Below are 27,703 nucleotides of genomic sequence, written 5' to 3' on the forward strand. Positions count from 1 at the left end.
AAAGGGGGGCTTGTGTTTGCCCCAGTGACGAAGTCAAATCCCCTTTGTCGAAAATTCGCTTCTGACCGACGCTTCCGTTGTTCGATCGCCGCCTACCATATTCTTATAGACTGCCATTTCGTTAGGGAATTAACTAAAATTTATTTCAGAACCTTAATTATCCTCGTAGTCCCGGATGACCAAAACTTAACTTGAAAGGAGCTGAAGGCTGGGCACCAAGTGACGGCACAAGAAAGAAAACTGTACGCATAATTTTAAACGATAGAAAAATAGCAGCCTCAATTAGAGGTGAAACAAGGGCGGGCCATATTCTACACTGCATACAAGAAGGGAGAAATAGAATTGCGCAAGCTGGCTAGCGGTGCGTTATAAATAAAAGTATTGACTGTCAAGAGAAGGGAAATGCAGTCGCCGGCGGCAAATGAATAGCCTAGTTGGATGGATGAGAATAAAACATTTGAGGGCTCCGGATATGTACGGCTGACAAAAGGAAGTCTGCGGAAGACACTTTTCTCCTAGTTAAATAGACTAATAATAATGATGATCGTAGTTAAGGCGTGGTTAAAGCGTTTGTGCTGGCGTCTAATTTAATATCAAGCGTTCCCTCCAAAAAACCTATTAGAAAAATAATAAAATCAGACGGCAGGCGCCAGACAAATGGTGTTAACGTACAGTCGTTTCTATTGCAGATGCATCCGCTGGAGGTTTTAAATTGCATGGACGATCTGGCAGGACCACCAACGGTTATGCAAATCGACACGTACGCGGCTACATGAAATGTGTCGCGAAGGTGAAAGGGCATCAGGAAAACCTTACGGAGACCTCTCATTTTCTTCCTGAGCATAAGGAAAGGAAAATAGAAAACATACGACGCCATCTGCTCCCCAGTGCTGTGCATCTATACAACGGCGACACTGCCCACTTTCTAGGCACGTGCTCAAAACCAAAACCATCACCGCAGTGATCGTGGCGACGGATGCGCATTTATTATTCCGCCGACAAAACTTACACAGAGAGGACTGCCTTGCGCAATGCAGCAATTAGCGCGAGTCGACTCGGGCGCGAAGAGAAGGGGGAGCGCTCACCGAACTGGCTCCGCATCCAGGGGTAGAGAGGGCTGGGCATGGCCCCCGAGTTGTGCGTGGGCTGGCCGTTCGGGGGCATGCCGCCGTGACTGGGCGAGTAGAGCTGTTGCTGCGGCGGCGAGTGGTGGACGCCGGGCGGACTGCCGCACGCCGCCTGGTGCATGACGGGCGTCTGCGGCGGGACGCACTCCGAGGCCGCCCGGGCCGGCAGGTCGCCCGCGCCCAGGGGAGCCCCCTGCATCTTGCAGCTCGGGTACTGCGCCATGGCCGGCGGCACAGGCGCCTCGCTGGGCGACCCGCGACAGTTCTGGCCGCCGTCCACGGACGCCGCGGCGGGCACGTACGCGCTCGGGTGCGTCATGCTCTGCGGCGGCTGCTGCTGCTGGTGCGGCGTCGGGGGCGGCGGGGGCACGCCGCAGTGGTTACCGTAGTAGCCGCCCGGTGGGCTGGGAGAGTTCGGGGCGCTGTTGATGGCGCGGATCTCCAGCCTATCGTACGGCGGGAACCGCGGGTAGCCCTGGGGCGAGCCCCCGTACGAGTGCTGCTGCAAGTACTGCTGCTGCCGCTGGTCGCAGTGGTCGCCGTTGGGCTGCGGCTGCTGCGGCGGCGGCGGGGGTCCGTAGTGGTCGCCGCCGTTGCCGACGACGACGCCACCCGACGCCGGCCGCATGTCGGGCAGGTACGAGTTGGCGAAGTACGAGCTCATGGCCAGGTCCAGGTCGCCGATCTTGGTGGCTGTCTGTGGGGGCTGCGGCTCCAGCGCGAACGCCTCGGCCGCCTCCAGCGCGAGGCCGGCCACTTTGGCCACCGGGCCCCGGTCCGGCGCGCCCCTCTTCTCAGCACAGGCACGGACACGCGCGAGGAGGCAGGGCGCGGTCCGGTGATGGGGTCTCCCTCGCTGGCTCTCCGCTTCTTGCTTGTGGCGGGCCGAACGGCGCTCAGGCCCGCCGCTGGCACTGCTGCTGCTTCCGGCTGCGGGGCTGCGCCGCTAGCATCCAAGCCTGCGCAGACAAGAGAAACGACGAGGCTGTCACGTCGCGCGCCGCCTCGGCGGCGAACACAGATTCGTATCGGCGGAGCCGAACGTTCGCGTGGCAACTGCCGTATGGCAGGAACGCGAGTCGGTTCGGGTTTTCGGATCGACAATGTGACATTTGGCTATGTCGTCGTGGTAATGGCCAAAATTTATAGGAAAGTTCCGCGCAGTCTAAATCGCACGCACTGTTATGGCAACACTCTCGCAATGCACCTATTGACAAACGGCCGTCCATACATCCGCATACACTGTCGTTAGTCGGTACACGCCTGAAGCCGTCCCTTTGAGCGTTGCGTTGGAGACTTCATTTCTCTGGCGGTCGTGTGTTTCGAAGCGTCGCATACAGAACAAAAGTGCTGGCGACGAACGAACTAGCTCGTTCCATCCGTGATGCGGAGCGAATCGCTATATGTGCAAGCGTACGCGACACACGACAGTCACAAACGAAGAGAACCTGGCGCTGCTACCTTATTCAAGCCGATAAAAAGCGAACTCGTATACGTCCCCGTTCAGGACCATTGCCAAATTCGTGCCGAACATCCCGCGGCGCTCTGATACTGCCCGACGATATCGTACCACTTAAGTAATACGTAAAGTCACCTGGAGATATCCGCTGTCCTCACATGTTTGGTAAACCTTGAGCGGAAAGCGCGCGGCAATTTTGCGACAACGCGACCCGTCCAAGAGGGCCCGAGTGCCTTGTCTCCACAGGAAGGCACGGTGAGTCTCACGTGGTGGAGAAGGTCGGAGAAGTAAGAAAAAAAGAGAGACAGCTGGAATCGTTGAAGGAAGACGAGTCGATAGAGAAAGGAGAGAACGCCTGGCTTGAGACCAAGCCGTAAAAACAAACACAGCGGCTCTTGTCGCTGAGCGGGCGCCGGTTTTACTGCCTTGCTAACTCGCGAACAAGGAAAGTTGCGACAGCAAGTCGTCTGATGGGGTTAAAGATTGGAGTCACTCTGGCGCGTTTCGATACACGACGAATGTCGCGCAAATCGGCACGGATAATTAATTATACAAATATCGCGTCAGTGTCCAGAATGCTGAACCGTGGTTCTCTTGGTAACAAGGCTTGCCATTAAACAAAATTCAATAATGCATTGTAGTAATTTTGTAAGCCAGATTTCTCACACAGTAGTATATTTGCGGCATGCTGGCATCAAGAAGGAGCATGCAGTACACGATTTGTGTATAGTGCTGAGGAAAGCGAAATGCAAGCATACACAGGATGTTTCAGTTAACTTTAGACAGAGTTTAAAGATATGTTTATGCGCTCTAAGAAGACTCGACCAAATGCATGTTGGTCACTTTTTATGTAGTATGTCACGCTATCTTATATTTTGCTTAGTTAGATAATTACCAAGTAATCATTATCCAACTTCTGAGACAACAAACCTAGGAAAAAAATTCCAATTACAAAGTTGCAGAGCCTGTTGCAAAACGTCCGAATAAACAGTTTTGCGAAATGGAGAAAAAAAATAACACCACGTGACATACCCGTTTGCGCGTCGTGACTGCACTGCTCCCAAGCGTTCCGCGCACAAACGAACATAGCATTTAGCTGGCCATGCTGCCGCTGCGTCTGCTTATCGCTAGCATGAATCGCCGCGAGGAAAGCACATCGCTGGCGTTAATCGCACAGCCAACGCCTTCGTCACCGCCCTGTCGCCGTTGCTATGTGCGTTTGTACGCGGACAGTTTGGGAGCGCTGCAATCACGGCATGCAAGCGGGTATGTCACGTGGTATTTCTTTTTTTTTTTTCGTATTTCGCGGGCATCCGCCGTAAGCTGAAAAACACTAATACTAAATAGATAGACAGTAACAAACTCTCTAATCGGAAGTTTTGCAAAGCGCTCTACAACTCTCTAATGCGAGTGTTTTGGCCTAACTTCGTTGCTTCAGAAGTTGGTGAATTAATATGGACTAATTATCCAATAAAGCAAAATACATAAAGTAGCGTGACACGCTGCATACAAAAGTGAGCAGCATGCATTCGGCGGCGTCGTATTAGAGTGCGTCGGCATATTTTTAAACCCTGGCTAAAATTACGTGAAACACCCTGTATAAGGTTTTAGTGCGCATGCGTGTGCGCATGTGTGTGCGCGAGTGTGTGTCTGCGAGCGCAAGCAGTTATTTGTGGTGCACAACTATCTCAAAGCAAACGACGACCACGCTGCATCTTATGACGATAATTACACCATGGACGCCGTTTTCAGAGAAAGGGAATTCACAATTTCCCTATTCGCACACCGGCTGATAAGGAAATGCCCTTACCCTCCTCGCCTTTCATCATCAGCTGTCGTCATTTGCGCAAGCGATCGTTGTAAGTCCATTATCTTGAGCACATAAAACACTTGCAATACTATAGGGCCTCGCCCGAGCGTCCACACGTGAAACGCAAACATGCGTCTTCCAATGCCGAGCAATATTCGGTGGCGTAATCTTGGTACAGATGGACGATTGCGTGGCATACGTCGGCGTTTAACATTGCTTGAGTGAGCTTGCGCGCTTGCTTGATGGAACTAGCGAGGTTCCCAAAACGCCTGGCCCAGTTGCAGCTGAACACAATGGGAAACAACTGCACTTATATAAATGTAGGCGCCGAACTTCAGCCAGATCCAGATGAAGGGTTAGAACAATCCCGCAGTATGTCTTCGGTTGTCTCTACGCAGCGTCTATAAATTGATTTCTGTGTGTATCAGAAAGAGCGTGAAAAGGAGCAGCTAGCGTCACCTAAATATGCCACCACTTCCTTTGATTTGCTGTTAGATAAAGAGAGAGAAGAAAAGAAAGGGGTTGGGGGTTGGGTGAAAGTGTAGGGTATATTTGAAAGCGGGATGCCCTAATGCCTCATCTTGCGACCCCATGAAGAACTTGTACTTCCGTTATTACTCATGGAAGTCATTAGGAGGCTGCAGATATGAGTCACAGCTGGCACAACCACAGCTAAACAAACTTCGCACTCGGTGTCTTACGTGCCAAAACTACGATTTGATCGTGAGGCATGCCGTAGTGGAGGACTCCGGATTAATTTTTTACCACCAGGGGGATCTTTAACGTGCCCCAATGCACAGGACATTGGCGTTCTTGCATTTCGCCGCCATCGAAACGCGGCGGCCGTTGGCAAAATAGATAATAAACGTTGCGCACATTGGCCGGCGACTGGACCGGTTACGCTGGTAATCCTGTTCTAGTCTTATTTTCGATTTTTCTCGTTACTGTTTGTCTGTTTTCTGAATAGAGAATTGCTTTGACTTTTTAACACCATTGGCTTTTTCAGGCCGTTTTAATTTTCTGACGCCGCTAGGCAGCAGGCTCTTTCATTTGCGTTACCCCTTACAAGGTATCATACCGTAGGGATCTTTCTTTATATTTTGTATCCTCGGAAACGCTGGCTGTCATGTGCACGGCGGATGGCTGTCATGAGCACGTCGGCTCGAAAGTGACGTCATCACCTTAACCTGTCGCGGAAGCGATTAAGATGGATTGCCACGAGTCAAGACTACGCTGCAGCTTTAACACATATATATAAGCATCATTGTACGCATTGACTCCAACAGAAACTCGACGAAAATGGCGTATAGTCAAAACTCGGCAAGTACTTTCAACACTAACAAGACAAGTTCGGACACTACGTTCTCGCTTGTGGACAAATTGTCATCGAATGACCTTTAAGATGTGGCCTCGAAGGATCGACCCGGCTTTCCCGCAGTTATGTGCCGCCTTGTCCCAAAAATTTACGCCGCTACGATATCTGCTTGAAAGCTCGTATAAGCGCCAGTGAGACACGCGTATATACCACAGCACAACAAGGACGCGCTCTTGTTCTCGTTTTTCTTGCTTCGCGTTTCTCCACGGCTGCTTTCGCAAGCATTCAGACATCAGTCATACACGAACCAGGCCAGCAACACGTTCTCGCCACGCCACGCTCGTGTGTGCACTAAATTACGGATGCAAGATGAGGTCCTTTCATACGCTGCGGCGTCAATACACCTTCTATACAATCCACGTTCGTCCTTCTTCGTGTATTCAGGTCTCGTTCGAGCTGCACAACTTTCGTTTTTTTTTCTTTCTGAACCCCCAAGACCGACCGTGGTGGAGGCGAAGTACATACACGTCACGTCAGCTGCCTCTGTCCACCCGCTGGGCGGTTGCAAGGCAGATGGCGCCGGCGCCGCCATTCCTTGCGTGCAGCTTTTTTTTTGCTTCCGACATTTGTGGTTTTGTATCTTGCCTCCCGCTTCCTCGGTGTCAAGGCAGCGGTCGGCGATGCCTGCGCGGCGTGCTTCCACGCGACTCCCATAAACGAAGCAAGTGCCTCCTAGCACCCGTCTCCCTGACGAACGGCAACGTTCCCGGCAACTCGACTGATAAGGCCAATTAAGTCAAGGCACCGCGGGGTGTTAAGGAGGCGGCTTCCGAAGGCAGCGACTATATGAAAGTGGGCTGCCGCAATTACAACGAAAAAGGCGAGCGAGAGAGAGAGAGAGAGAGAGAGAGAGAGATAGAGAATGAGCAGCTAAGATGTGGCGTTGCGAACCGGCATCTGAGCCGAACGGAAGTTGAGAGTGTCCAACGAAGCCCAGATCACGGTGAAACAAATTTAGCTCGTGTCTGGTACAGTCGCGAGATTGTTGTGAAACAGTTCAAACGGACACACCCACGTAATATGAAAGTTGTTATTGACCCTTTGCATAGCCGTTCGTGCAGGACGGAACTACGAATACAATGTCAAGAGAACACGCCATCTCCTGCTACCGTGTTTCACATCTTAATTTGGCGTTCGGCAGGAATATTTCAGAAAAGACGGTTGGAACAACAGCAAAACAATGGCTAGACTAGAAGTTGCTGCCTACTTTATTGCGCTCTCTAGTGAGCACAGAGCTGCCATCTAGGCTCCGTCTCCCCTTCCCCCCCCCCCCCGCTTTTATTGCTATTCTCTTTTTTTGCCCGCTTTCCGCTGCCACGCACTAACGGTTCTCGTTTGTTCAAACTATATCGAAGTCCTTCATTACGTTCCATGCAAAAGCCAGTTGTGACTGTCTTTCTCATTGCCCGTTGTTCAAAATGGTCCAGAACAAGAACGAGAGCTCGCCGGTAGCAAGGTGTAGCCCAACCGGACGGTTCAGGACAGCAAGTGGCGAGGAAGAACATCAAAAATAAAAATAAGGAATAATAAAAGGGCGCTGTTCCCAGCTCCAGCGTGGGACTGGTGTCAGCAAGCGGTTCGACATGTTTTTCGGGCTCTCGGGGCGTCTTTCAACGGAACCCGGCAGACAGGACAGCGATAGATCGAGGTCGTGCGCTTCTAAAAGAGACAACGTCGCTTCTCTTGCGGGTGGGGCTTTGCCAGAGCGTCTGCGTTTCTGCGCAGTTCTTGGTGGTGCGCGGATACCCGGGTGCTTGAGGCCGATGTTGCTCAGAAAAGAAGTGCGCTGTCGCTTCATTCGAGGGACCGAGACGGCCTCTTGCCCCCTGCCTTGTAAGAAAACCTTTCGTGACTGCCTACCACGCTCTCACAATCGGCAGCCGTTCATTCGGAGCTAAGAAGCAGTCACGCTTGGGTAAAGACGGTTGCCGGAGGACGGTGACTCATAGATGCCTATGAACTTCGCTTCAGTCGTTCTATCGTGGCAATTGAACTCTTCGTCAAAGGTCGAGAAAAAAAAAAAAGACTTGAATGGACATTTTGTACAGTTGTGACGCGATGCGAGAGAGTCTGTGAGGGAGAAAGCCCTTTGTGAGAAAACCGATGAGGCCAACGCGCAGTATGAGGCAGTTTACGCCGCAGCACTAACCTGCAATGCCTAAATGTGTGCATCAGTATCTCCGCATTGCATAATCGAGAGGTCCTTTATTTGAGAGAGTAGTGGAAATCATGCTGCAAGATCTCCCTTTTGTCATATATATACTCGCGACTTCTTTAATGCATGCAGTATTAACATCTATGTGCACCGCGACTACTACTGTTTTCTCAATGCTTCCCAGGCTTCCTTGCGCTGGTAACTATAGTAACGTGGACCATCAACCAGATTTCCAAGCATGTAATTTTTTTTTTTACCATTGCAATTTGATCGTCTGCGTGTCATGCGATCGCTTCTGCCGACTTCACTACCTTGTCCGTTTTCTACGGTTCCGTGAGCTGTGAATTGTGGCGAGACGGATCACGAACCAACCATCCAATTTTCAAAACCTGCTGCCACATAGACGACTGGACCCTTATCGTTCCTGCTCCTCCTTCTTTAACGGCAGATGGGCATCGCCCTGCGAAGATAGCGCAATAAAGATAACTGTGATTGTACGCACAAGAAGAATCGTAGAATGCTTTAAGTTGGTGTTCTTAGAAGTCAGCTTCGAAAGAACTGGTTCAGAAGCTAAAAAAATAACCGGTCGCCAAATTACACACGTCCTGGAGAGATCATATCCTCCTGCCGCTGTCCTCTCGATCTGCTTCACCCGCAGCGAACGGGTCGAAACAATAACGCAGAACGTTCCGCGCAACGCACGCGCACATCCGAGCGCGCCGTTGTAAAACAAGCACCGTGATTTAACTACAAGTAGGTCGGAACTCAGAGGTCAACCTTTTCCAGCCGACGCGAGCAGCGCGAACACTTGTGGCGGACGCGAACACGTGAGCATGCAAGCGCCGCAACGATATGTTCCCGACTTTAAAATAGGCCCTGGTCGACAGCTTTAAACGGATCGTTACGCCGACGCGATTTATGGCCATCGCGAAGCTGCCAGTGAAACAGGTTCGCACCGACGCATGTTAAACGTTGTACAGCACGAAACATTGTGTCTTTTTTTTTATTATTTCTAATCTTTTTGGGAAGCCTACGTTGTTGTATACCACCTTGTTTCTCTTGTAGAATGTCCCTCAAATTATAAATCTGCGTGCTAAGTTCGATAGAGAGCAATTTAAACTTCTTTTCTGCCCGCCAAGTGTGAGAAAAATCAGACAGAGAATGGTTGACACGAGCTTCAGCAGGCATGCCGTAAGCGGCCGAATAGTAACTGTCATGCTTTTTTTCCTCTAGGTTCGCTCAGAGCAAACAGCTCTCGTCTATAGGATGCTGCTAAGCGGCGATAGTGGTTCACTGCGCTTGAAAAGTGTGCGGTCTTTGTCTAAAGGGCGAACACACGCGGCAGGAGTTAGCGGGGCACATTTGTCGAGTGAGCGTTAGCGGCAGTGCACACGCAGGCTTAGTTGAAGACGAAAGCGTAGGTAGTCACGTTGAGCTAAACACGACAGCCGAAGAATCGGGCTTACTGGCTGGTTGGGTTCTATATATGGCGCTCGTACCATGCTACGGGGCATTCACCAACTATAGGACTAGGTTATTTTCAAGTATAAACACACACACACACACACACACACACACACACACACACACACACACACACACACACACACACACACACACACACACACACACACACACACACACACACACACACACACACACACACACACACACACACACACACACACACACACACACACACACACACACCGAACATTTTTCGTTTCGTTGTCTGTTGCCCAACACATCCATTCATCCTGTTTGCCAATCCAAGCGTGACTGGCTTCAACATTTTATACAAAAGTGTTTCGTTAAATTACTACCTAGCGCGGCACTTCGTGGTGAATGTTTCCAACAAGACCTGTAACTGCTTATGGGATTCGCCTAACGCATTGCGTGGGTAATAGGCCATCACAGACTGCGGCACCTCAGTGGACAAGCACACGCGATGGCATATGCGCTTCCACGATTCAATATACTCGCATCCGCTGTCGCCAAACGATTTCGACGTGACACAAACACAGAAAGTTACCATAGGTTCCTCAATAAACGGTTCGGGCGCCCGCTATAGTCTACCCAGACACTCTGTAAGTGTTCCTGTTGAAATCGACGATACTTGAAACATTCTTTAGAATGGTGCCAAATCGTCAGCACAGCGGCTTCGAAGCTAGGCATTTCTCGATCTCATCGTTTGTGCCAACATTGCGAAGAAGCGCTGTGCGTTTCCATATTTCTACAACAGCTGGAACATCGACTGAACTTTTTATAAGATCAAAAGAAAAGTGAAAGCATATAATGTCTGAAGAAATCTTCAAGTTCCTGGATTCTTTCGTCTTCCGAATTCCTCTTACGATGGAACGGAACGCTTCGGCACATCGGTTCGCCCGCTCGGTTGGAAGGGAGGCCCGATAGAGGAGGGCTCACAGCCGGTGCGGACTGTCTCCGGAGAAACGGCGCGTTAGGTCAGACACACGCAACAGAGTTCTCAGAACTGCTCAAAAGCGGAAGAATTTCGCCCTCCCCGGGTTGGGAAAACAGGGGAGGGGGGCATCGCTTCATCACGCTTCCTGAGCTTTAGCGTATACCTGTTTTTTTTTTTCTTGCCTCAAACGGCCGGGCCTCACCCTCTCTACCTCCTCCTCGCTACCGTACACAAGAGGCAACAGGTACACGCGCGCACCACAGGTCGCACGGTAAGTTGCGCGAGCCTCCACTCGCCTCGCGCATGCGCCACTCGCGGAGAGCGACCTGACATCGTCATTAGTGCCCGGACGAGAACCATTTGTTTCCCTGTGCACATCCGGACGACGGCGCTCGATGGCCCGCTCCTGCGTGGGCACCAGGAAAAGGAGGCGGGGGAAGCGGCAGGGGAGACTGGAAGCCACTGCGACGCCACTGCGATGTTTTCTTCGGAAGGCAACGTCTCTACGCTGGGCCGAGTCTCTTCTCAACCGCGGATTGAGATGTAGGCGTCGCGAAGGGACGCCTCGGCGTGAGGGCCGTTTTTTTGCGAGCGTCGTCAGTTACGGGCGAGGATCACCTGACACGGGAGGCGTAGCTGAGCGCTTGCTCTGACGACGCATATTTGTTTATGACGTGGGAAGCGTTTATAACGTGTGCATGTGTGTGGTTTAGCCACTGCAACGAACGCATCAACGGCGGAACTTGATGATAACGTTTTCACTCGCCTGTCAGTCGACGACGGTAGTTTACGGCTGCCCATTGTCACTTGCCCGACAAACTTTACCAATCGGTGAATTCACTCACACTCAATCCAGTGGGCACTAGATTTACTAAATTTAGAGAGAAGTGTTTAAATTTCTTTTAGGGGAGCTGGGGCCAACCACCGTAGATATTCCAAAATTAAAAGCGCGTCACAAACTCGTGCGGCTAAAGAAATTAGTGTGTATCCTGATCAACCTCTAAAACACTGATAATGTGGCTTCTTTGATGAATACAAAGCTTGATACGACCGAAAAAAAGAAGTATTTAATAACCCGTAGGCGACGAAGCCGGGTTTACACACAACTTCATAGGCGGTCGGTGGCTCGCGAATTGTGCCCTCGCAGACATCGCTTACGACTACCTGCTCAAACCGACACATTTAAACAGCTCGTAGAAGAACACCAGCGTGCTGAAAATAACGTTGAAACAGGAGAGAAAACCTTGTAGAGCATAGTGCAAATTGTAGGGATGCTGTAACGTCAAGCACCAATTAATTTGTAGTGTTTTCAAATACTCATTCTCCATATTTTTTAACATCGCATAAATAATAACTTTATATTCTATTCACTTTAGTGAATGAATGTTGATTAAAACCAACAATTCGTGCAACGTACGTATATCTTTTTTTTTTCGTTTTATAATACTACCGGACATTCCACAACTGTGTGTGCTTCTATATCAGAAGGCTTTATCCTACGCGTAGGAAGCTTACCACGTGGCATATCGAAAATATTTCCGATCTATCTTGGAGGCTACGTGGCCAAGCCGAAGATCCTAAATAGAAATATTCCAACAGGTAACAAGAAGCGAAGGTCCACTTGAAGAGCAAGTGTGTCTTTGTCATACGTCAATGGTTTTGAAGTATATAGAGCTGCAGCACGATAAACACATTTCGGTAGGACAGCGCTAACACGAGACCCGAAGACGGAAGGACACTACATACAAAGATACAGCACGGTGCGCTTCGTCTGTGTAGTGTTCTTGCGTCCTCGAGCCACGTGTTAGATCCTCGCAATACATTTACCCAGAATATCAACCAGGAAATACTTTTAAATACTGAATTTAGACGGGAAAATAAAACAGCCAACACCACCTGTAAAACTACACTCCTCCATGTACGTATGTTAGCTTTGTGGTTACTTCGAAACACTCCCCTTGAAAGACTTTCCGCAAGAAACTTGGCGACATTCCACGTAAAGCACTCATCTTAAACCAGAATAAAAGTCTTAAGTGGAGAGATTGGATCGTTAAACGGATTGAGATATCGCGGCGTGCCAGTGTTCGCCAATGTGAGCATCACGAAGACAGAAAACCGTGCTCCTAACGAACGCCGCTGTCCTGATCCTGCTGCACACGCACTTATTACGTGCAGTAATGCTTCAGCTCACCTGTACAACTAAGCTTAGTTAATTTTGAGCAGTACGCCTTTACAACATCACCTCGTTATTGACGAATCATGCTTGATTCCTTTATTGAGTCTTGTCAGTGCCTTATACCTATACAGTGCGGTACCACTATTTTACTGCTCCATAATCTTGCACAGATGTTTTGCTGCCGTATTTGAAGTGCTCGTGATGAAACTCAGACAACAATCGACATTATTATTCAGTGTGTGACAGGCTTATCGCATACGATTATTACACGTAACAACAGGCGGCCAATGTCGATGCAACAGCAAAAGTAAACTAAACCTTGATTCTTTATTCTCTCTACGGTATCACGCATTATTTTCGTATACAGAAAGCTCCAAATGTTCGATGCTGACAGTTTCACGACTGGCGCCACAGCTATAAAAAAGGGGCGTTTACAGGCGTTCTCAAGTGGGGCCTGCAACACAGGGAGCCAGTTATTCACGGTCACACTTACGTAAGGAGCGGATGCAACCGGCCGGTGTGGAGGATAGTTCCGCCGTGCGCGTGCATTGCATGCAAATCCATACGGGATGCATAGTCATTACGCTTGTTTGATCACGTAGGACCGGCCGCACAATGAGTAGAGAGGCATTTCGATGCAGCGTCGTAAGCGAAGCTATCGTGCTGCGTGCATATGAGCGTGCTCGTGGGGAGGGCCGTAAGGTGCGAGTCGCTTTTCCACTTAGGAGCACTGGTCGCAATAAGCTCCACTGATTAGATAGGTAACGAGACAACGTTGCGACGGTGGTTAGACAAGTCAACCCGCCAAGCGAAAGGAAGCCAGATTTCACAGGCCGTTGCGACGGCAACTGCAGACAGTGGAGTCCATCATGCTGTCAACGCGTCCATGTGGGGACTCAGTGAGGAATGTGAAAGCGCAGCTCTCAAGGGCGCGGGGTCGGAGATGTTTCGCAAGAACTATGCGTGGGTTAACTAGCAAGCATTCTCGCTTGACGTAAGCTGTTAAAATTACCAGGAAAATGGTTACTAAGCCAAGGGATCCCACGCACGTTACATAATGATGGTCAGGTTATGACGGTATACACGCTGCATAAAGCGAGGTTAGACGGACGACAGCTCTGCCTGAATGACTTTAAGACGATATGACTTCGAGCGGCTTCTTGGCACGACTTGCTTAAGATTCGTAATTCGCGGTCGTTTCTTCAGTGTACAGCTTCACATTAGCCTGTAATTGTGGAGCGACGTGAATTAATTCGAGCGGCTGCCAACTACGACGAGCTGCCGGTTTGCCAGTGACCTTCTTTAATTCGAATCGCTCGTCCTAAGCGTGTACGCGGGACTTTGCAGTAGCAGCCTTTCTTCCATGCCATATCGCCGGTATACGCGGTAGCCTCGAGGCAAAATGGACAGCTCTCAAGTTCACGCCAAAGGCTGAGTGCGAGAGAAGCTAGAAGTGGTGAGTGAAAGGTAACCTCAAGAGTGCTTTGCTAAGAACCCCGCAGCCGTCACATAAATCAATTTGTACAGTGTCCAAAGTGCACTGTCGTTTTGCTGTAAAGTCTACAGATTGTCAATAGGGAGCCGTTTGTCAAATAATGTATATGACCTATCTACAGAATTTTCGTTCGGAAGTGTACGAGCCCCACTAAACCAAAAAAGTTGACCTGCCAGCGACTCTTGTCTAAAAGCTGTACATAGAGTTCATACGGTTTGGAAGCTAAGTGGATAAGTCAGCCAAACAGTGCATAAGAACTCGATATATAATACATGGACCGTCAAAATTAATTTAATAAGAGACAAAGAGAGAATTATAATCTTTGCCACTGTGTTCAGCACAGACACCCCGATTACAGAGTGCTATAATGGTGCTATACTCCCAACCTTAAATTTTCTACAAGCAACAAGCAAAATGATGAACTGTGACTTTAGTAGACACACACACACACACACACACACACACACAACTACGCAGCAGTTAACTGCATATATACATAGACATAAACTTGTATACATACATTTTGACACAAATGCTGCACAACACTCAAATAAATACACGTCCAGAGGCCTGCTTTCAGAATAGTCGGAACGTAGGAAGCGTCTACAATTTACTGTTGTTTTTTTTCTGCAACTACACCAATTCGTTCACACAGTGCGATGTCCCGAAAATGCAGCCTACACAACTGTGACACCACTAAATCTTTATTGGTTCAAGCAGAAGTGGTGGCAAAACGAACACGTCGTACAGAGCGCGTGTCGAATTCACAAAGCTCCTTCGTAAAAATCATTTATTAGGACACTTTTGATAACAACACGTTTACTGTATCGGTCGCTCTCGCACCTCGTCCTCAACGGCACCTGTTCACACGAATATCTCTAAAGCTTAAGACCTTTGTGAACATCGGCCGAGGTTTAACAAAGACGTTCATATAGTGCGAAGGGCAGCCTGCGACAGCAGACATTGTTTCGCGCGGTGTCCCTGCTTTGCGGCGTTAATAATGATTTAACCGGATGCAAATTTGATTAATAGGCTGATCCATTATAGGAGGATTGTGACATGTCGCAGGAAGCGAGCAAGCACAGTACCTAAGAGCCATGAAACGCACGCCCTTACGTTAGCTCGGTACAACACCGCACGCTGCGCACCAGCTGCGGCAAGAAACACTGAGCGTGTCTTGCTAAGAAAGCATGCATACTTGATGGGTGTGTCATCCGGCGCGTTTGCTGTAAATCAACTGGGTATTCCCTTATTGGAGGTATCGTATTCAATCAGTTATGCATTTGCAGCTCAAAAATGAAGTGCGTCACAAAAGAAGAGAGAGAGAGAGAGAGAGAGAGAATGCGTTGCGTAGGAGCCTCGAGAGCCTCGAAGAGAGAATGTTCATAGCTCATAGTGACACTAAGATAGCTAAAGAATAGTTCTGGCGCCTCATGTGGAAAATAAGGCAAGTTGCTGTCGAAACACCAAACCTATACGCAATATTGTTCTCGTTTCACTTGCACCCGAAAAAAAAAAGAAAAGAAGCCCTTCGGCGATCAATCATACCACAGTTCAAAATCGCGCCCTCTACTGAAAGGCAATCATTCACAAAAACATCTGAATGAATTAAGCTACAGTGAATCCCAGAGTAAGGTCCTTAGAAAAGTGAACTGAATTAGGATCGCGCTTTATAATAATCGATTCCAATTTTCATTCTATTTGCCGGTCGCGTCTTGTGGCCGATCGCAGTGGCAACGCGGAGTGGTGGTGTTCGAGCCAATATGACAAAGAATGAAACGAATAAAAAACGAAGTGTACCATCAATCAAATCAATCAAATTAGATCCCTTTATTCTGACATCCAAATTCGAAGAATATAGGTACAGCTTTCTTCTATTAGGAAAAAAAGCACCAGGCTTTAAATATGAATAATTGTTGATCACGTGAACAATAGCGCGCAGTGATTGGTGGAGAACTGCTTGCAGACGTAACAGAAAATATTGGTATAAGAACATGACAGTAAGGCCAAAACTGTGATTCAAAAACGAGACTGCAGATTCTACGGTGGTGACCTTCATTATTTTCTATTACGAGGTCACGTTAAGGGGCAATAAGGTTTTACAGAGGTGTTATAACTATCACAGATGCAAACTTTCGCAGTTTCTCGTCTATTTGGACGATCTCACTCTTTTTCTTTTATTACTTCAGGAAAAACCGTTTCTCCACCAGTCGCCTCGCAGCGTACCACCAGCCTGTCGCTGGCCGAACCGGTAATCTCGAACTCCTAAATCTCGGTCCCAATGTGGGCGTCCACTCTACGTACGGTTCATTATAGAAATACGAAGCGCTGTAGTTAAAGCTATGCAGCTAGAGCTAATAAAACACGTGATAGTGCAAACGCAGGTGTAAATATACGACAAGCGATCCCTCCCTAACGCCACTTACACGCCTCGTCGTGTTCATTTCAGTTTCATTCACACCCTTGACGAACTCCCTAGTGCCACAAGTTCCCAGAACAAAAAGGTATGGGGACTCCAGATACAGATTTAGTCTCTCTGCAGAGATCTTACTACTTCGACCACCAATATATACATTTCTTTCGTCTGTAGATAGCTCAATATATATGCGATAACTGATTAAGAGTGTTTGTATACGATCTTGCGTACACTCGTGGTGGGTGGCGTTGAGAAGTCATGAGAAGTACTTGGACTGCCAGGCGAACCAATATTGCGGCGTTAAGTGAAATGAAACTCGGACGCTCCTTCAGTTGAAGGTCAAGAAACTGAAGCTTTCGTTTTTTGGTCACGTCACGCATGCTGGGGGTTCAATGGAGCTTAAAATATAGCTTAATGTAGTTGAAGGTAAAAAACAAAAACAGGGACGACTGTGCATGAGAAGACTAGATGGGATTCTTCAGGTCACAGAGAAGCGTCTAAAGCACCTCTTGATGACGCGTTACATAGAACGTCCAAGCATCTCATAAAGTGTCTAATAACTTATCTATGTCACTCTGTATATTATGCAAAAATTAGTACGAACTCTATAGAAACTGGAAAAAGGAAATATTGTAAGTGCAGCGCTGCCCTTGGCGCTGCCCACCTGTTTTGACAAGGAACTCCCTTGTCAAAACGTTGGCTGTAGAAACAATCCTTGTTTAACCATTGTTTATCGTTCTGTAACGTTATGATGCAGCTCTTAAGGAGGTGTTCTTCACTCATGTCATTACCAAAAATGTTTGCCTTATATCGCTCAACCAAATCGCAAGAAACAAGCGGGTGAAAGTTGCACGTTTTGCGTAAAAATAAAGAGAAGTCACTCGCCTGTGCACTTACCTATGTATACGAGGTGCATTTGAACGTAGTGAGCGCACACCTTTTAATGAACGCCCTCTACTAAGTGATGACTCCCATGCCCGTTAATCGCCCAAGAATTCATTCAGCATTGCTGTGACGCGAAAAAAAAAATATCAGCCAGTAATAGCACCGCATGAGTCCTGTATGCCATGAGACTACTGCGACTGTAGGCTGCAGTAGATATACAAGTGTAAGGTGGCAGAGCCCCGCACGAGTCCGCTACGGTCGAAACAGGGTCACTTCGAGATGACCTATTTCTATGGCACAATAAAGCAGCTTTTAGCCTTTCAGATTTCTCTGCTATCACGACGGAAGACAAGACGAAAACCCCCTTTAATCGGTTGAGTGAAACCAACACAAAGAAGTTTGAGAACAATCGCCTACATTCCGCCCTGTGAAAATGGATGTACAAGAGACGGGAGCCCCTTTAAATCGCCGGAGTGAAACCAAAACAAAGAAGTTCGAGAACAATCCGCCTCCATTCCGCCCTGTGAAAGTGGGTGTACAGCGCAGCTGGTGCAGACGTTAGACGATGCTACAGAAGCATTACCTCCAGAAGCGACATACGCCACGCGCACACGCAAATGTGCGAAAGTGCAGCATGCATCCTCATTTTTCTAGGCCGTCCGCTAAGCGCAAGTGCCTTATTGAACTAAATTAACGTTTAAAAGTGAATTGCGTCAAGAAATGCGTGAAGTACGAGTGAAACACAAGCTGCAGATATGGCGGCTTCGGTTTTTTACTCGAATATACGAGAAAACATAAATATGTTACGCGGAATGCCTTCCAGCTGTCGTTTCTCTACGGGCCTACCGCCTGGCCCAAAGGCGTTATTGAAATAATTGAATTCCTCAAAGTAAAATGTGCGAGACAGTTCGTAAAGCAGGGCTTATGCACACAGCCTACAGACGTGATAGCATCGGATTGTAATTCGAATATACGAGAAAAGACAATTCTGTTACGCGGAACCGCAAACACAAACAGCTTTTCCAACTGTTTTGGGGGTGAGCACGCCGCAGAAAATCCCGGCCAAATAGAGGCTAACATCTCCGCTGTAAAAGATTTTCTCTTTTGCGCAGTTCTCAATGAAACAAAGAACCTCACAAATCGTTTTCCACGACCACGATTTCCACACTCGCGGCCTACACAAGCAGTTGCTATAAAAACATTTGAATCCCGACCAGCTGTGCGACACTGCTCGGCGATGAGCTCGCGTCTGGTTTTCCCGTTCAGAAACGCACAGAACCACGCCACCCCAGCATTGAGAGACCTCGCGCTATAATATATATATATATATATATATATATATATATATATATATATATATATATATATATATATATATATATATATATATATATATATATATATATATATATGGGCTTCGCGCCAGTGCATTTCAGATTTCAACACCCTGAATGGATCGCTTGCTTGGAGGTCCTCTGCTCTGCAGTATAGTTAAGAAAAGCACTGTTATTCCTGACGAAAGCAAGATGACCAAAATTTCAAGCAGTTACCCGCGGTCTCGCGGTGTCAGAAAATGTCAATAAATCGTTAGGGAACCTGACACAGCGTGCATCCCGGACTTCATTCGTTTGGCATGCGGTGTTCACCGATGCTTTTAGCGAGCGGCCATTATCATTCTAGCAGGTCCGTCCTGTCACATACGGCAAGAAGTAATGTGTCTTGAAATACGTGATCTGAGTGCGGCAGGCGGCGACGTGGCATTAATTTTAGCAAGTGCATGAATGCGGCTGGCAAACGACATTTTTCGGCGATGCTCGGTGAAACGTATAGGGGGAAGAAAGATGACAAAACTTTCAGACCTTTTAAAAGCGCGCACACCTTAACTAAATTTCTGAAACTCACCGCAACAAACAAGAAATCAGGTGGTGGGCGTTTTGAAACCACCTGCCGTCGATGCTTTCTCCCGGGATTTTCTCGACGAGGACCTTTTCACACAGGAAGTCACTGAGCACGCTGTTGTTAGTGCGCCCACGTGGTTGTCCCGTGTCGCCTTCCTTCGTCCATCGTTTTATTTAGCGCCTTCGTTGTAATCTTTTCACAGCTAATTGGCCACGTCGTGACGGTCAGGATACATGACAGATGTGGTAGCCGATGGCTTCTTGGAAAACTTAGGTCGATCATAACACTGGGACCTCGAATACATGCGGATCGAAATTTTTGTGTCACTGTGCGGCTAAAATCAATTCGGAGCCATCGTTTCCAGAGCCTGTTATAGCAACGGCTAGGACCGAAACGCATTACGGCTGCACTGACGCACTGTGGTCTCCACGACGATCCACATGTTCAGCGTGATGCACAGACAAAGGAACGAGGGAGAATCACGTGCACTTTTATAGCGCGTCAGGAAAGAAATCAGAACACGTCTGCAGGCGCGTCAGCCGTGGTACTCACACAGTGAACTGAAGTACATGGGCCAAGAAACCCGCCGTGGTTGTTTAGTGGCTATGGTGTGTTAGGCTGCTAAGCACGAGGTCGCGGGATCGAATCCCGGCCACGGCGGAAGCATTTCGATGGGGGCGAAATGCGAAAATAACCGGGTACTGATGTAATCGCGACCGGGTGAGGTGGGCCTTCGCCGCAGGAATCGGGGAACAACGACGAAGCCGGGCATAGTGAAGATGAAAAAAAAAGTAGAAAAGGTCGTATTCACTTCACTGGTACATGGATGTGACTCTCATCTGAGTCTCGAGCAGTCTCTTTTTAACACGTGGGCCAGCACGGTCTTAAATAACCACTGGCGGTCCTGTCGTCGTTGTCGTCTTCTTCCGGAGCCTGTGGAGTAGTAGTGCTTTTCGCCGTCCATCTTTTTTGTGTCAGCTCGGAGAGCGGGAGGGCGCCTTCTTGCCTTTTGGTTTGTCTTGCTTCATCTCCCCGCTTGTGTCAGCTTGTGGAGAGCGGGTGGGCGCCTTCTTGCCTTTTGGTTTGCCTTGCATCCTATTGTGTCAGCTCGGAGAGAGGGACTACGTCTTGATCTCCGGTTTCTGCTTCTATCCCTCTGTGTCAGCCCGAAGAAATGCGTGTAGTCAATTCGGAGAAGAGGGCAATCACGCTGCCGCGGCGAAGCCCGCCTGAACGCCTCTTACACCAGACGGGTCGACCATAACAGTACTTAGATTTAGGTGCACGTTAAAGAAGCCCAGGTGGTCCAAGTTTCCGGAGTCCCCCACTACGGTGTGCCTCATAATCAAATCGTGGTTTTCGTACGTAAAACCCCATCATTAATTATTACATCGGCCAACGACAGCGTCTTGGCCGATCATTAGTGATGCCGCGCTGCCACGTTATTCGCCTCCACATGAGCTCTATTGTGGCGAATAAGGAAGTGTTTGTTCGGCATCTTCGCTGCCTTCAGCATGTGTCCCTTCCTCCCTTTTGTTTAATTTTTTGTCTATTTTCGTGGTTTGCTAGGCGGCATTATGTCGAAATGAAATTATATACAAGCAGGCATTCCTTCAAGATATTTTCATGTGTAAGAGCCTTCGTATATAAGGTCTTCCGAATCACGTTCTCGCTCTTTCTCAAAACGCCGCCGCTGTGCAGTCACAGTCACTCGAGCGCGACATAGGCTCAGCGATACGAAAACATTTTTTTCGTCGAAATAGCCTGTCACACGCCTACGCACGCCGAGTAACTCGGGTCCGCGTGCGTGCACGACGTGCGCAGTCACGGAGCGACGATTCACAGCCATCCGCACAGGTGGCATGGCGCTTGCGATTTGCGAGCCGCCAGGCAGGTATAGTTGGGCGGACAAGCTCTGTACATTTCCTGCCACAAGTCGCACATTCGTTAGAGGTATATTTGCATTAAAACAGTGCTTAGTGCTGGAGTAAAAAAAGCGTGCGATTTCGGATTGTTGGGAGCAGAGGTGTCCGCCATCCACTCCCGCCGCGCACAGGGGGAAAGCATCCTATTGGTTTCGGATATCACCATGACGAGCATGAGATAAAGGTCAGCCAGGTGAAGTTTTGAGCGGCATTGAGTAATTTCATCCTCTATTACATTGAGACCCCTTCGTAGCGAACAACGCTTGCTGCGTCATCTGAATACGAAACTATGTGCACAGCTCGGATACCTCGCTCGATTTACCAGCGCAAGAAGGTTGGCATGACGATAGCAATAAGAGAAAACTGAGAGTGCTCAACACTTGCGCGTCAAGCTTACCTGTGCTCACGTCACATTACATAGTGTCCGTTACGGTTTTACAGTCGGTTTCCTCAACATACAGCTCGATTACATTTAAACTGTATCACCCTCAGCGATGGCGGATACCTATCGCTATTACAACTAAGGTTCCGATAAAACCAAAACTAAAACCGTCAAACTTCTTAAAATTAATAAAATCTTGGGTTTTATGCGCCGGAAGCAGGGCACAATTACGACACACGTCGTTTAGTTGAGGACTCCGGATAAATATATTGGCCACCTCGGGTTTTCTAACGTGCACCCGAAACACGGTACACAGAGGAAACTAGATTGAAGTTCCGTGCAGTACATGTAGCGTCGCCTGTTCACGCATTCAGTGTAAAAATAAATTTGTGGGACTTTTAATTGTCAGCCAGCCGCTGGTGGAACAGCCCTTTGTTCCGCGCCCTGTGATGAAGCGAGCGTTGCTTGCATGAAAACCACGCTTTCGTAATGTGATGAAATGCCCATGGTTGTTTATAGAACAGCTAGCAGTGAACTGTCTGGTTCACCTACGGAATGCGCTTCCAGTTTGGATTCAAGGAGACCACGAAAAATCTATGCTTGAGTCAACTGAATTTGTACATGGCATATAGCCGACGTCATATCGATGTGGCGAAAACTAGCTCGTATAGCACTGAACCTGTAACACTAACCTGTTGGCGCTGATTACCACACATGAAAGACCTGCAGAACGCTTCATTTTGCCCGATACCCGCACAAAGTCCGTTGTACGGAAAGAAGATAAGCACGTGGAAATAAATAAAACTAAATAACACAAATATAAGAAATCCATGACAAGAGCCATCAACTCCATGAAACATATATGATCAATGAGACCACAAACAGAGAAGGCGAATGCCATAGTCAGAACTTACAATTATCCACCCCATGAGGAAAAAGAATAGCAGAAAGAAAGGAAATCAGAAACACCTACATCAATTTACACTTTAACGCAAATCTTTTATATTTGAAATTTATTTTGATTTAGATCCTATCACGCACACAGAGTCGATTCAGGCATCGCTTTAAATGTAATGTATGTATTATAACGGTGCGTGTGCGTGTGTGTGTGTGCATTCAGCTCCAATCGCGCCATAAAATATTATCCTAACAAAAATTTGTATTTTCATCAACTGCTGCCTGCCTTCTTTGCATTAGCCGCTCAGTGTTTTCAACAGCAGTCTTCCAGTGTATGGGTATAATTGCGCCTGGAATAAAGAACTGTCAGGGCACAGCACCTGGCGGAAGTCCTGCTTACTGGCAGCAGAGAACGCCCCTACTGCTGCTGCGGTTGGCCCTGCAAGAATGTCAGCGGGGAAAGAGACATCTGCTTTCGCGACTTTACCGGAACATCGTAACGTGGTGCGACTGGACAGCGCTGTACATATCTTGCCGTGTATTTATCGCCGAAACCAGTGCATATAACTTATATTGCGGGCTTATGCGACCGTATAGACTAAAAAAAAAAAAATACGCAAAAAACAACCATCAGCGCAAATGTTGCAACCTGCTGAGGACTGTATAACAAATCGCTCTTGTACGAGCTACTACATTATTGATTTACCATGTTCATTATCTTTCTTTAATTTCCTTTCAAAATACTGCAAGCCATCAATCTGGCCATAGCAGGATGGGCTGCAATATGAAAATACTAGACAACCGATAGAGGAAGTATACAAGGACAACTACAATTTGCAGGCTATTACTACAAACAATATCAGTAACACAACATATACATTTCTTTTAAGAGGGAGAAAACAATTATTCAATTGTGTATTGGCGGGAGCCAAGTTCCTGTCTTCAACAGTTCTCGGGAAGAAAACTAAACTTATAACTCTTTGTCTTTGCAAATATAGGGTCAAGCGAATGTTCACGGCTGTGACGCGCTCTTCGAGTGCTATAAGGGGACGAACAGAACTTTGCAAATTGAGAATAAATTTTCCTGTAAGCCACTTGAGAAGAAAAGTGAAGCGATTAATTTGCTTTCGTGTTTCTAATTCCGGTGTGTGGTTTGCTGTACATGAAGCTAACAGGAAATAGAGAGCGACAGAGAGAGAAATAGAAGACACGAAAGCCAAGTAAGTATAGGGGAAACAAATGTAGAGATATAAGTAAATTAAGGCAATATTTACGATGTTGCATACTTTAAAAGAAGGAAAAGGAAATGAAAGAGTTTGTCACCAGTGGCAGGCGAACCTAAATCCTCAGCTGGGCGCGCACGATGCTTTAGCCATTGAGTTAGTTAACCGTTGTTACTCCACCTATTCTAATAGCTATTTGAGTAAATGTACTAAATATAGCCATGTAAGTGTGGATTACATGCATGGAAGAGTTAGCCAGGGTCTCTAACGATTATAGCGTGGATATGTCATATCATTTCAACCGCAGGCGTTCTGTATAGTACATGATATTAGAAGTTTGCAATCTGACTTCTCCGTTTCCTGGTGCTAAATTCGCGATGCCGCATACCGTTGCAAACATTTTGGAAGGGCGCCGGAGCTTTTTCCCGATGTTGAGTGCGCGTCGATGGTGCGTTTGCTAGGTCGTGCGTAATTATTAAAATACGGAGTTTAAAGCCCCGAGACAGAGAAAAATAAAGACAGATGGCAGCGATGCTAATCAGGAAACTGTGTTGTCGCGTATCTTATATGCTAGAGGAGAAGCACAGGGGAATAGAAAGATTACAGAGGTGAAGAATTACAGATTACAGAGAATGGATGAATGAATGAATCCTGGGGTTTTACGTGCCAAAACCACGATTTGTTTATGGGGCGCGCCGTGGTGGGGGACTCCGGATTAATTTTTACCACCAGGGGATCTTTAATGTGCCCCCAATGCACAAGACACGGGCCCCCATCGCCACATATCGCCCCCATCGAAATGCGGCCACCGCGGCCGGGATCTGATTCTCCCACCTTGTGCTTAGCAGCGCAACACCACAGCCGCTAAGCCACCGCGGCGGTGTGTGTGTGTGTGTGTGTGTGTGTGTGTGTGTGTGTGTGTGTGTGTGTGTGTGTGTGTGTGTGTGTGTGTGTGTGTGTGTGTGTGTGTGTGTGTGTGTGTGTGTGTGTGTGTGTGTGTGTGTGTGTGTTTGTGTGTGTGCGCGCGCGTGTGTGCGCGTGCGCGCGCGCGTGTGTGTGTGTGATAGAGAGAGAGAGAGAGAGAGAGAGAGAGAGAGAGAGAGAGAGAGAGAGAGAAAACGCGGTGAATGTGTGAATGGACGCTGACAGCTCCACGCAGTAAAAGATGTTTTCATAAATATACGAAAGTGCCTTCACTGCCTTCTGGGCGAAGATAGGCTCCACGAAGGAGAAGAGAAGGAGGAGGAAAGGAACATAGAACGCAAGGATGTTAACCAGAAATGCGTTTGGTTGGCTACCCTACAATGGGGGAAGGGAAAGAGGAATAGCAATACGAGAGAGGGGGGAAGGAAGGAAAGGCGCAGTCAGTTCGCGCATGCGCACGGAAACCATCACCAAGTCAAAGGCGTTTACACAGGCCAGTTGCTTTCAAGAAACACAAAAGTGCCTTCACAGCGCCGAAACTGCACATGTGGGTTATGATAGGAGAATAGTAGTTAAGCATTCCGGATTAGCTTTAACCACGTGGGGCAACGTCGACTTCTTCAACGTGCGCATAAATCTAAGCACACGAACGCTTTTGTGCCGGGAGTCGAACCCGCAACTCCGTATTCAGCAGCTGAACGCCACAGCTGCTGAGCGATCGCAGCGGGTATTAAATGTTTAATTATTAAGTACCTTGGCAGGACGTACCGTTTCCCACAGGCAATCTAGCTTACACTAACGGGTGAACAAGTCCTGCTCCCGCTACTGTGCTAACAGAGCTAATGACAGACGAGGCCACTTGCAGGCCGTCAGGTATATGCGTTGCGAGTGCTAGCTAAATAAGGGCCGACGCTACGGGGAAGCGGCAAGGCGGTATCCGGTGCGGTCATTTGGGCACGGTATAGCACGTCTAAGCCCATTCTGAATCGCTCGAGAGAGATAGAAAGGATGCAGGGAAAGGCAGGGAGGTTGACCAGATGTAGTTCCAGAAAGATAGTGGAAGAGGGAGATAGAAAAAGAGACGAGCATGAAAGAACAGCGTACACTATATAGCGGTAGGGGGCGGCGTTCTTAATGTCTGTCGTGAAGCCCCTAGACAGCAGGAACCTTAAAGGGACACTAAACAGAAAAATGATTTCTTCTGCATCATTTAATTACCCTTCTACAATACCAAAAACACCAATCTTACCACGATAAGACGCTTAGCAAGCAAGAAAGCGAATTAGAGGTGACGACGCCTTCTTGAAGTTCCCGCACTAGATCGCTGTGACGTCATGGATTTTGATAGCGTCTTCTAGGGCCTACCTTCTTATTTAGCGGTACAGATTGACTGTGTTGTGTTCTAAAGGAACCAAATATTAAACATGGCAAGTTTGGGAAACCTTTACTGAGCCAACGCGGCCCAAATACAAAAACACCTCGGAAACCCCGACTCCCACACTGACGTAACGGCGTGGGGTTTCGGCGCGAAATTCAAATACTAATAATTTGACCATTTTTCTCATCTAATATTCAAAATATATTGTTTTGAAATGACCGCCTGCACACTTCTCAAACAATGATTTATCACTCTGAACTGATTTAGTGTTTTGATTTAGAGACTTTAATAACGCGAGTAAGGCCTTGAGCGCGGATGCTTTTTGGGAGCAGTGACCTAAAACTTTGAGTTCTGATAGTGGACGATTAGAAAACGTATTGTACGCCGCAGACCGCATGACATGGCCACTATCTTGCAGTGCTTTGGTAACGCGGCTCGTAAGTACCAGTCTCGTAATCTTATTAGCCGTGAAATGCTCCTTGTACGGTGTTTTTTTCACTTGGCATCATCGTTACCAGGGGCGTAGCCAGGGGGGGGGGGCTTATGGGGCTTCAGCCTCCCCCCCCCCCCCCCGAAATTTTTTCGTGCTGTCCATGCACCGCCGACGAAAGCAACCCCCGGCGCAGGAAATCATTCTGGATTTTGTCTAGAACGTCTTTTTCATGCTCGAAAAGCCATTTCACCGCGAAAATTGCGAACTCGGGCTGGATTTCGCGGCAACGCCCATGCATCAAGAGTCACATACCGCAAGCAGCCCCATCCGAGCACAAAGTTTCAAGGACGTTTTGATGGCGAACGGGCTCACCGCGGCATCTCGCAGAGGCTGCGAAATCTACACTCTATCATGGAATCTACGGAGCGCGTGGATGTCAATTCCGAAACTTTATGGGTATAATGTTTTCAAAAACCTTTGATGTGAAAGGAGCATTGCCATTTCTGAACGTGTGCTTTAGGTTTTCAATTGCGGAACTTTGTAAGTTTAATGTTCCCACAAATATTTGACGCCAAAGGTGCATTAACTTTTCCAAAGTCGTACATCAAGCCATACAACGAGACAAGCCAAATGAACACACTATCAGACAAGTTGACAAAGCCCGCAGCGAGGCCCTATGAGACGACGCGTTGTGGTGGTTTATTCGTGCCCTCATGTCAGATAAAAAAATATCAACATTTTTTTTTTCACGTGCGCCAAAGCATCCAGGGAAGACACTAAAGCCAGCCAAGGTAACTATGTTCTTATTTATTTTTTCTACTTTGACTTTTAATCGCGAGGACACATTAAGTCTCTTCAATTTTTTTCTTCTCGCTCCCCTTCCCGGGGTCTGCCTGAGCCAGCCAGAGCACATGCGTTTTTCTCGTGTTGCACCGACCACCGCGCGGCGCACTTCGGTGCGCATTCGGTTTTCTCTGACCGAGTGCATTTTCGCCTGGCAGATTTTTGGATGCTTTCTAGCTAGCAGACGAGAAAAAGAAACAACGGTCGCTCGCCGCCATCACTGTGGGGACTCGACGGATTGCACGGCGTTCGTTTGAGCGCAACCTCTCCTGAAAGTCTTGTCTCGCCGGCGTAGGATACCGAGCAGTATGAGCATGGTTCTTGGTGGACCAAGCGTCTCGCGTTTTCTTCGATATTCCTTTAATAGCCACATTAGTTGCCCATAGTAGGCATTCGATTGTGACCAACATACTTTCCTCTACGTTTTTCTTTTCATTACGGTTCCCCCGCCCCACAAAAGGAGAAAAAAAACGTTGCGG

General features: G+C 48.0%; 1 protein-coding gene across 2 annotated transcripts in view; it reads right to left on the bottom strand.

The window, feature by feature from the left end:
- Positions 1–27,703, bottom strand: part of LOC142583173 (uncharacterized) — a 170,854-nt gene that overhangs the window by 51,902 nt on the left and 91,249 nt on the right. For both annotated transcript variants that reach the window (XM_075693529.1, XM_075693528.1), the window contains exon 2: positions 1,086–2,086. In XM_075693529.1, coding sequence (XP_075549644.1) covers positions 1,086–1,791 — 706 coding nt within the window. In that variant the 5' untranslated portion in view covers positions 1,792–2,086. The remainder of the gene's footprint in view (positions 1–1,085; positions 2,087–27,703) is intronic.

This window comes from Dermacentor variabilis, chromosome 5 (genome assembly GCF_050947875.1).
Source record: "Dermacentor variabilis isolate Ectoservices chromosome 5, ASM5094787v1, whole genome shotgun sequence".
NCBI lineage: Eukaryota > Metazoa > Arthropoda > Arachnida > Ixodida > Ixodidae > Dermacentor > Dermacentor variabilis.